The sequence below is a fragment of the Nematolebias whitei genome, chromosome 13, assembly GCF_014905685.2.
Source record: "Nematolebias whitei isolate Nwh7 chromosome 13, NemWhi1, whole genome shotgun sequence".
In the NCBI taxonomy this organism is placed as follows: Eukaryota; Metazoa; Chordata; class Actinopteri; order Cyprinodontiformes; family Rivulidae; genus Nematolebias; species Nematolebias whitei.
The window spans coordinates 8401674-8413069 of NC_056510.1; the positions used below are offsets into that span (position 1 = coordinate 8401674).

At 40.8% G+C, this 11396-nt stretch overlaps 1 protein-coding gene across 1 annotated transcript in view; it reads right to left on the bottom strand.

Annotated features, from left to right (window-relative positions):
* Positions 1–611: 611 nt before the first annotated feature.
* LOC119419799 (insulin-like growth factor-binding protein 2-A) overlaps positions 612–11396 on the bottom strand; it is a 49584-nt gene continuing 38799 nt past the window's right edge. The window contains exons 3-4 of the mRNA XM_037687181.1: positions 5436–5576; positions 612–794 (exon numbers count right to left, since the gene is read on the bottom strand). Of these exons, the coding sequence (XP_037543109.1) occupies positions 639–794; positions 5436–5576 (297 nt within the window). The 3' untranslated portion in view covers positions 612–638. The remainder of the gene's footprint in view (positions 795–5435; positions 5577–11396) is intronic.

Here is an 11396-nt window from a genome sequence, read left to right on the forward strand (position 1 = left end):
TGTGTGTGTGTGTGTAAAAAGAGCGCCTTTTATATCGGTGAGTTATTTTGATGGCATGGCCAATATTTAACTTTAACGTAAATATCAGTCAATACCATGCCGATAATATTGTACATCCCTAAGATTGAATTTACTTCAATTTGAATACCATTCCTATAAACTGTAACTTTGCTTCATATGTTTTAAAAAACATCAATATTACCCAATTTTTTCCTAAAATTTTACATTTTCTAAGTTTAAATGTTCTATTGCGATTAAAGTGTGGGCTTATATAGGAGATTTGAAAATCATTGTAATTTGGTTTTATTTCAAAATCAGAATCAGAATAAACTTTATTATCATTGCACCGAGATACAACGAGACATTTTATGCAACATAAAACTATATTAGAATTGTGGGTGCACATTTTTTGTTAATCTTCTGCTGATTCTGTCTCACAGGTGGCACAGGAAAAGCTGTTGAAGTGTCTTTTGTCTGCAAAAAACAAAACCCTGTATGATACTGTTATTTAATGCAGTTTATTTGTTTGTACTCTAGAGTTAATTTAGTAGACGACAAACTTTCAGAAATGAAAACTTCCTTCTACTCGAGCAGAAAAAGGTTCTCTTGGTGTAAACTGAAAACTAAGCCAGACTTAGTTAGCGGGACGTTGGGGTGGGCATCACTCTGAGCTCCTCCTGGAACTGGTTGCAGTGTGGATCCCCTCGGATTCTAGGTGTCTCCGGTAGTTGGTGCCCGGTTAGGGGGTTTACACACCAACACTCGCCCCGCTGGCCGTGGGTCGACATGTTGCACTGAAAATAAAGAAGAACAACATGAACTGGATGAGTTGGAAGCCACTGGGGGGGAAGGGGAGGGTGTAAGGATGCACAGTGGGAAGCAGAAGCGGGTTAATGAAGCATGGCGTTCAGAGGCTGGAGATGTATCTGTGTAAGTGGTGGTGGAGGGGGAGGGATGGGGGGCATTGGATAAGGGTTTTGCTTTGGGCGGGACAGCAGTCGCCCAATAACAGCCCGTCCTTGGGTCATGCCCCCAACACACAACCCAAAATCTATCCACAACCACATGTTATCACAGACAGACACACACAGGCACAGCCCCCCTGCAGAGCCCCCCTTCCCCCCTCCTAAATGAGGTCGTAATTGAAGCGGACACAGTTTGCGCCGTGCACGCGGGCCGACCGATTAGGGGTCGGTGAGAAGAATGAGTAGCTGTGGGGGAAGAAAAGACTTTCCATTTTCCTCCTTCAGTGAGAAAGAACAAAAAAGTGACAGTTACAGTAATTACTGAGCGACAAGGAGGGACGACTCCAAAGGGGAGCCAAGTGTTAAGGAGGTACAGTGTTCCTCCCTGGGAACTGAGGACTCCGCTCAGGAACAATGCTGTTGTTTGTGACCAGTGATGAAAATTGGCTCAGTGGTTGAGAGCCCAGCTTTAGGAAACTGTGGCGCCTATTCAAATGTTCTTTTCTGCTCCACTATGTCCGTAAGAAAACACTGGATATGTGACCTTGTTTGTGCTCCTCTGTCTGATTTCTATGGATGAGTAGAATTCAGAATCCCCCCCGTCGGAAGCACAGTTTGTTCCTCGGCTTAACAAAAGTCTTCCCATGAAGTACGCCAAACTGTTTTATTTCTTTGTAACCCTGAGCTCTGAAGCTTGTTACCTCTTTCCTGACAACAACAACTACCCACACGTGTGTGTATGTGTGTGTGCATTTGTAAATAAAAACCCAAGGAAGAGGCGGAGTTTGTAAAAGACTAGATGCATAGCAGGGTTATGCCTAGCTGATACGAGGCTACTGTGTGTGTCATTTAGGGTTTTTAGACATTCTAAATGTCCAGACTTTTTTAGATTTGGTCAGTATTGCATTACATGGTTATTTACATAGAATTCAATGTTTATTTGTAATCTTACATAGATGCAATAGCAGCCAGCTGTAGCACTTCTGGTGCAACCTGGGGCAGTTTATGCAAGAAAGACACACTTGTTCCAAAAGATGGACTGAAATCTGCAGCTGTCCACATGGACAAGACAAATTCAACACAAAGACAAGAGGTGTCTATGGCTGAGTGGTTAGAGCAGTCATCCTCCAACGCAAGAGTTGGGGGTTTGATTCCAACAGCAGTTACATGCCAAAGTGTTCCTGGGCAAGCAAAACACTGAACCCCTCATTGCCTTTGATGTGCGTCCCATTGGTGTATAAATGTGATAAAGCACAGATTATTCTCTGTATAGATATAGTAGAGTGCTGTATGAATGGGTAAATGAGGGCACAGATTGTAATATAAGTGCTTTTAGTATCTTTATAAAATAGAAAGGTGATATATAATTACAGTCTATTTACTATTTACCATTTACAAATGCCTTCTGGCGAAAGGTTTGATGGTCAAATAAGACAAAGACTGAGCTGTTAGCCACAACGACATGAAGTATTTCTTGAAAATTCAAAGTGAGGCTTTCGGACTTATTGCCATTGTACCATCTTTCGGGCATGGGGGTGGAAGCATCATGCTGTTAAGCTTCGTAGCTGGAATCACAAAAAAGGAAAAATAAGTCCAAATTTTTCAAATTCAGTAACCACAACACAACAGCTGGAACAAAGATGGTTGTTCCAACAGGTCCAAACACATCAGAGCTGGTTTCTGATTGGATAAAGCACACTAAACCAACAAGAAGTGGGGGGGAAAGGTGTTCTCTCTTACGTAGTTGCAAGACGAACATGACGCTGCACTTTTTTTTTTCTTGGATCGCTGAAAGCTTGTTCTTGACACGGGAACTTTATTCTCCTGTGGGGTTTGCATCAACCATTGTATTATTGGTCAGAGGAGAAAAGTAGGGTTGGTTAATGTAGCCATGTTGTTCCATGAGCTGCTCAGGAACCAGTGTGGCCACAGTCACACACTGGAAGCTAACATTAGCTTCTGGGATCCAGTATTGGCAGAGAAACCACAGATGCTGTGTGTGGTTGCTGCTGAACAAACAGTGAGATTCAACAGTTGTCAAAAAGGTGGGTGACATCCTGATTTAAGATGTTTCCTTCCTACTCCATCAACTGAAAATCTTCCATCTCTGTGATTGTCAACGCATTGTAACAACACAAATCAAACTTGTTTCCATGCCATGTCATCATGGTTATGCTATTGGCATTCTATGATGGCTTATTGCGGAAAGAGTGGCTTCCTGGAGATCAGCAATGTGGTTATCACGGAGTATAAATCCAGTTTGAAATAAAGCTTCTGGACTGGCCTTCCCATGCACCAACTTCACTCCGTTAAAAATGAGTGGACAATGATTAACAGTATGGACTAGCTTTTTACCCTCATGAACACCAGATGCAGATGATGTGGGCCTGTTGACATCATCATGCCATGATCTCCAGCTCTCAATGGAGCAGTTCACAGTTGAGTGTGAAGCTACTGAAATGAGCATCAGCACCTTCAAATCTGAGGCCATGGCCCTCGGTCGGAAAAGGGTAGATTGCCCTCTCCATGTGTGAGTGAGGACTCTGTGCCGGTCCATTTGTGGTGATGGGGGAGCTGAGCTGTAAAGTGAAGCTCTATATTTACTGGTCTGTCTATGTTCCTACCCTCCCCTATGGTCACAAACTTTGAGTAATGACTGAATAAAATGAGACTGTGGATCCAGCCAGTCAAAATTAGTTTTCTCGGCAAGGTAGCTGGACTCTCCCTTAGAGATAGGGTGTGAAGTTCAAGGTTCAAGGTACTTTACTGTCATTCGCATCACATGTGGTACATTAGGTGGAATGAAACTGTGTACTCAGTGTCCCAGTTACACCCAAACAGAGCAAAAATGTAAAGTATAAAAAGAAACAGCATATAAGGATCTAAGATATATATACTAAGATATATGTTAAATGAATGCTAAGATATATGCTAAATACCAATAATGTAATGGTATGTTAAACAGCAGCCTGTAAAAGAGTCTGTAGTCAGCAGATAGGTATATACTCCCTACAGCCTCATGTTTGGGCTGCTGTTTAACATACCATTACATTGCTAGTGTTTAGAAAGGTGAAAAGTGTTTAGGGTGAAAATTCATTTATCAATTCAATTCAATTCAGTTTATTTATATAGTGCCAAATCACAGCAAAGTTGCCTCAGGGCACTTTACAGGAACATTCACATACATAGAAAAGCCAATTAGTAAAGTTAGTAAAGTTCTCTATCTAAGGAAGGATCAGGAGCAACTCAGAGTAGAGCCACTGCTCCTCCACATCGAGAGGAGCCAGATGAGGCTAGTTTGGGCATCTGCTAAGGTTGACCCCTGGATGCCTCCCTATGGAAGTTTATGGGCATTTCCGATTGGGAGAGGAACCTGGGGAAGACCCAGGACATACTAGAAGTATCTATGGGTGTTTTCACACCTGATAGTCCGGTAGACTTGGTTCTATTGGGGACCAATATTCATAACATTTGTTTACATTTCAGCTGGTGTGGTTTGCATTCACACTATACTGAGTCAATTGAGCTGTCAGCTGCCTTGTGTGAAAAACATCATTCTCCATGGTCTTCTGCCTCATCTTCTGCTCATGCTGAGTCCATTTTTGAAAATGACAAAATATAACTCCTGTTAAAAGTTGACGCTACTCCATTTTTGTTTTTATTTCCAGAAGAAAAAGAAGTGTCTTCTTCAGAGGTTTTTGTGTCGTTTTTGTCAGTAGTTCTTGGTGCAGCGCCACCACAGGCGAGTGGGGGAACAGCTTGGTCCAAACAGGTTGGCTCGACTGCACAGTGCAGTGTGAATGCAAACACACCAGCTCAAATGTAAACAAAATGTTATGAATATTGGTCCCCAACCAAACCGAGTCTACCGGACTATCTGGTGTGAAAACAACCTTAGGCAGACCAGAGTTCGCTCTTTTGGTCCCTATCAGAGTTGTGCATTCACACCTCCCCAAATGAACCAGAATTTCTAGGCAAACGGACTAGAGTTCGATTAAAGCGGACTAAACATGGCTGTTGTGAATGCACCCTATGTCTCTCAGCTGGTCTGGGAATGCCTTGGGGTCCAGAAGAGCTGGAAGAGGTGGCTGAAGAAAGAGATATCTGGACTTCCCTACTCAAGCTTCTACTCTCCGAGACCCAAATCCGGAACAAGAGGAAGATGCATGTATGGATTAAAAGCCTGGTCCATGCAGAAAATCAATTTAAACAAACCCTAATTCTGCAATGAGGAAGAGTGAAAAATATTGCCAAAATTGTACCAGATGCTTGTTAATGGAGACAACATGTCTGATACATGATCAAATATTAGTGAGGAGCTGTATAAATACATTTGAGCTTGTATGTCTATTTGTGACTGTGTGAATCAGAGATTACTTACTCAAAGTGTTTCATAGATGCTCTTTACTTTTAATCTATACAATATTATCACGGGCGCAATGTCATATCAGTTCTCTGTCTGTGGCTCACCTGTTTGAGGTTGTACAGCCCATCTCTGTCACAGTTTGGAAATTTGAGCCCGTACAGGTCCTCCAGAGGGCCTCTGTTGTCCTCAGAGGTCATTTTGGAGATCTCCTCCAAGACCTGGTCCAGCTCCTGGTGACAGGCGCTCTGACATGACAAAGAAGTAAACAATCAATGCAACTTAACTGAGTCTATTGCACATTTAAAGTGTGAAAGTGAGGTTTAGTTGGACAAGATGAAGGCCAAGTTTGTGTTGTGTAAAAATGCCTCAGAGATCACGATTACGACTCAGATTTTGTAAGGCGCTGTCGGGCAGGCAGAAAGTTGAGTTGGTATGTCTGACGTGAGTCCTGTGGAGTGGAACAAGAGTGACTGGACTGTTTAACACAGCAGGTGGCCATGACCACACACAGACACCAGCTATGCACTTTAATGCATATATAATGCACACATTGTCTTCATGCGGGCATTGTAGCACACACAGAGGCTGGTTATCAGCCTGCCACTGGGATCAAAGAGGTCCGGTCATATGATTAGTTGGCTGAGGATGAGAGAAAAGGCTCAGAGAGGACAGAGTTTGCCACCAACCTTATCTGACATCTGAACGTATGAATGAAAAGTTCTCTCTCTGTCTCTCTTTCACCTTCAGTCTTTGACTCCTGACACATGTTGATGCTTTATAATGAAGTTTTAAAGAAAACAACACGTGAGTGCATGCATCATTCAGGTTCAGGGCTGGCAAACCCCTCACACCCAAAGCTTGTGTGTAAACACTGAAGAGTTCTTAGAACAGATTAGAACAGAAGGATTGCATACCTGGATTATTGAGCATGGACTTCGTTGTTTTCAACCAGTTTGACACGACTGTCAACAACGAAAAGGGCTGGCAATGGAGGAGGGGGCGTGACAAAGAGACCATCCTAGCACCAACATAACTGGTTTGTTACACTTTGGAGTAAGCTGTTGGGGGAAGAATCAGTTTTGTGTTGTGTGTTTCCTTGACTGATGAAGCCTTCCGGATCGAAGGCGAAACGTTTCAGCACAACAAAAGAAACAGTCCAGATGACCTGACTGAAAAAATCTTGGATTGTTTACCTGGATTATTGAGCATGGACTTTGTTGTTAGTTCTTAGAACAGTTTTGCATTCACATCTTCTCCCGTAACCTTAAGAAAACTCATACCAGAGTGAGAAGTGTGCTTTGATGGTGAATAGCAGTGCATCATACAATAAAGACAAAATAAGCAAGAAAACAGAAAACATATTTCCAAAGGCAACAATGAGATGTTGGTGAGATTAGATGCAAAAGCCAGCTGTTTTTGGAGCTCTACAGCTCAGGCATATATTTAAAACCATAATCCAAAGTTTAAACATAACACAAACATTTGGATTCTATATGATGTGATATTTTTATTAGATTTACATGAACACAGTTTAAGTTTGATATTGTACGGTCTGGAGACAGTGGCGCTGACAAAAAGACAGGAGAAAGAACTGGAAGTGGCAGAAATGAAGATGTTAAGGTTCTCCTTAGGAGTGAAAGATAAGATTAGGAATGAGATCATCAGAGGAACAGCACAGATTGAACAAGTGGGAGATAAAGTTAGAGAGACCAGACTGAGATGGTTTGGACATGTCCAGAGGAGGGACCGTGGGTATATTGGTAGAAGAATGTTAGAAATGCAGCTGCCAGGAAAAAGACAAAGAGGAGAGTTATGGATGCAGTTGGAGAGGACATGGAGGTAGTTGGAGTGAGGACAGAGGATGCAGAGGACAGAGTGAGATGGAGGAGGAGGACTCGCTGTGGAGACCCCCTGAAGAGGAAAAAGCCGAAAGAAGAAGAAGAAGAAAGACCGTTTACGTTTGATAGTTTATGGAGATTTTACCAAAGTGTATTGATTTCACAATATCTAACTTTTTGAGCTGTCTCACCAAAACAAACTGGATGCACGACCAGTCTTTACTTCATACATAGAGTTTATTTATGAAAAGTTGTCATTTGTGTCTTCTTTCACCCAGACTGTCTCTCACTTTTAAATAACCTTTGTCCTCATCCTAACTCTCATCAACTTCCACTGTTCTCACTTTTTCTCCTCAAAGGTGGAACTGAAGGGTCTTTTTTGTGCTCCCTTTGTACACACATTGATGTACAAGACAACTGCTTCTGCCTTAGTTTTATGATTGAGAGTTTTCTCACAGCGATTGAAGCTTATTGTTTATTCTGCATTTCTGTCTGCCTGCTTCATTAGGTTTGCTGTCAGGAAGTGAGAAACAGGTATGCGGTTACCATTTTGATCCTAATGAGCCACAGACAGCAGCTTTAGCTTTCTTTCTTTTTTTTTGCTTCGTCCTCTTCAGTTCTTCTACAGTTTATTCATTTTTTCAGCTAAGACAAAAGGATGTCCCAAATTTCTGTTGGTATTTTGAGAAGAAAATGAAAAGATGTGGGAGTTTCAGACAGATCTTTCAACATGTTTTGTGTATAGGTGTTGCAAGAAAAAAAAAAAAAAACTTTTTTAAGAACTAGTTGTCTTTTTGATACTCCTGTTCACTTTAATAATAAATTGAACATTCAGGCCTGTAATCATAAAACTTTGTAATCATTTGAAATTAGGCCCTTTTCACTGCCAGAAGTTCCTCAGTTTATCCTCAATTTGATTCTAAAAAAAACCCCTGGAAACTGTTTGACTGAGCGCCTGATGCATCGGCATGACGCCGTATCTACAGATCATTTATTTCTGCATATCTTCCACCCGTCATGTTTTCAAACGGTTCTGGTTGTTTCACATTTGGCATCTGGGCCACTCATGTCCACAGACTTCACTGGATGGATCGTAAAATTACTTTCTGGGGGTCGGGTTGAAAAGTATAAAATAAAATTAAAAGTTTTTCTTTGGACTACATGTGAAACTGTCATGTAGTTAAAGAAAAGTTGCAGGAAATATATCGACATTGTTGCTTTAGAAACACTGACACTAAGCTGTGGTGTGTGTTGCTGAGATAAAAATACAGTTAACCATTTCATAAATACTGTATTCAGTACTTAAACTTACAAGTTTTTAATCATTTTCGTATACTTTTTAAATATGTTTTTGAAGAAATATGATAATATATGACAGACAGACAGATACTCCTATGGGAAATTGAAGGATTGTCCCTTATAGAGTTCAGCTAGACTGAAGAGATTATTAGCTGCTATTTATCAGGGGTGGCACCAGAGAGGTGGCTGGGGTGGCACTTGCCATCCCTAGAAACTGATCGGCCACCCAGGTGCCACCCAAGTTGATTGTCAAGTCACTGCGTGGCCACTAAAAGATATACATACAAAGTAAATAAAAACATATCAAAATAAAATAAAGAAAGACATAATTAATGGCTTACTTATTATTTTTGTAAATCAAAAACTTTTAATGTCCAGTGTTTGTTAAATAAAACCTCCAGTGTATTTTACTCATAGAGCTCCTGCTTGAGTTTGCTGAAAGTATTTCTTATTTGTGCATCATGTTGTTAATGTAAAAGAAGTCGTCTAAGCCTTGTATACACAATTTTTTACCGGTGTATAGCACTTTGGTCAGCAGTGTTGTTTTTAATGTGCTTTATAAATAAAGATGAATAAATAAAGTTGTATTAGTATATGCTACCCTGAAAAAGCCTCACCCATGTTTATACAACTACGGTACTTGGATAAATGTCTAGCTCAGCCACTATTGATTCATCGCAACAGTGAATTTCAGCTACAGAATGTCAGCTTTTTTAATTTTTCTGACACAATTTTAAGAGAATCGAGAGTTATGTGGTGAACAATCCAGAAATATTTTACCAATCCAAGTTATGAGAAAAACACAAGATTCTCCATTAGTTGACATGAATACCTTATGCTTGTTTCTGATTGGCTGACACATATGTTGGTTTATTGGAATATATGTAAATATAGAGTGGCCCAACTTCTAGTACATGTATGAAGCTCACGCGTTAAATTCAGATTCGTGGTCTCACACGACCACCCACATCGACGTGCATCCACGCCCGCCCCCCGCCCTCTGAAGTTCCTTCCTTCACCCAGCTGCTCGACTCCTTCTACTCCCCTCGCTCCTTTGTTGCTCCTAATGATCCGACATTTGCATTGTACTGTCCAACATACTGTATTATCTTTCTTGCTTTTATTTTGTTACAAGCGAGTACATTAAATGAGGGAGAAAATGGGCAAAAGCATTGTTTGCATTAGCGAGGCGTTCAGTTTATGGGCCTCGACAAGTGCGAGCCCCCCAGACCCCCCTCCCCAGGACAGAAGGTCGTTTGCATAAAATGGACTATCTTTGTTTGCATGTTGTCCCACTGACGGTTTTCAAAGATTCGTTTCTGTTTTGACTGAAATGTTGAGTGATTGTTAAAAATACAAGTGGGTGGCTTATGCATGCATCACTGTATCAGAGATGGGCAGCGTTGTTTAAAACAACCAAAGAGTAAAAAAAAATAAATACTAGATATAAACGTTTAAATAATGTTTTAAAATGTCATTTTTCACCATTTTTGTTTCAGTTTTTGTCCCTCTGAGCTGGTGAGCAATCATTTTTATTATTACAGTAATATCATCAATTTTTTACGGAAAAGTTTTTGTTGTGTGTGTGTCCTAATATGCTGCTGTGCATTCTGGGTAAACATCTCTACTTTGGCCTGGTTTCATCCCAGAAGTCCTGTAGTTTGTTCAGATGAACCTTCACAAACTTTGGTCATTCTGCCATATTCTCTTTTAGAGAGAAATGGCTTTCCACTGAAACTCATGTCCTTTCATGACCTTTGACCTTTAACCTGCTGACTGAAGCCTGCAGAGTCTGAGAGGGAGATCATTTCTCTGAGCATAACGTGGTCTGACCTTCGGGGTGAGTTTGCTCAGATGCCCACTCCTGAGAAGATTGGAAGTCTTAATTGTTTTCCACTTGTGAATACTCTCTCTCTTTGAGGAATAATAGACTCCAAGTATTTTTGAAACGACCTTTGACCCTTCTCAGATTGATGGGCAGCAACAGTTGATTCTCTGGGAGTCACTGCTATTGTCTTTACACCTTGGCATTGTGTTAACACACACCAACCCATTTGGTCAGCAGATACTTTCCCTGCAAATATAGAAGCATTAAATTGTAATCAGCTTTTAAAACCGTTTAGTTTAGTTTTAGTTAAAATACCAACTATTCATGTGTATTTAAAGATGGGTTTATTTGATTTTCAAATTTGTACTAGATCAGATGACTAGATAAAACCTTAGAACTGAAACAGGATCTACTTGTTATTTTACCTGCATGGTTACAAAGGATGTGAGCAGGGGCTGCTCTGGCTCTGTGGTCTAAGTACAGAAGACTAAAACTGATAATAGATAAACAGAACTGATGATAAAAGACTATACCTATGAGAATGGAAGACTAGAAATATGAGTATAGAAGAGAATAATTCAGAGTATGGAAAAGCATATGGGGGCCGAGATGGTGTAGAGGCAGGGCAGCCGGCCCGGGACCCAAAAGTCCCATGCTCGATCCCCGGTCACTGCACACCTCGTGGTGTCTCTGGGCAGCACACCTCATCCCTAAAATGCCCCCCCCCGGGCACCCTCAATAGCTGCCCACTGCACCACCTGGTGGTGGATGAGTTAAATACAGAGACTAATTTCGCCATTGTATGGAAACATACAGTGATGACATTATTATTATTATTATTATTATTATTATTATTATTATTATTATTATAAGTGATAGTTGAAAAGAATAACTCTGAGCACAGATGATTATAACTCTGAGTGTAGAAGATCACAACTATAAGAATAGAAGAAGGGACAATAAAATACTATAACGCTGAGTATAGATGAGTATAACTCTGAGTATAGATGAGTAAAACTCTGTGTATAGATGAGTAAAACTCTGTGTATAGAGGAGTATAACTCTGAGTCCAGATGAGTATAACTCTGAGTCCAGATGAG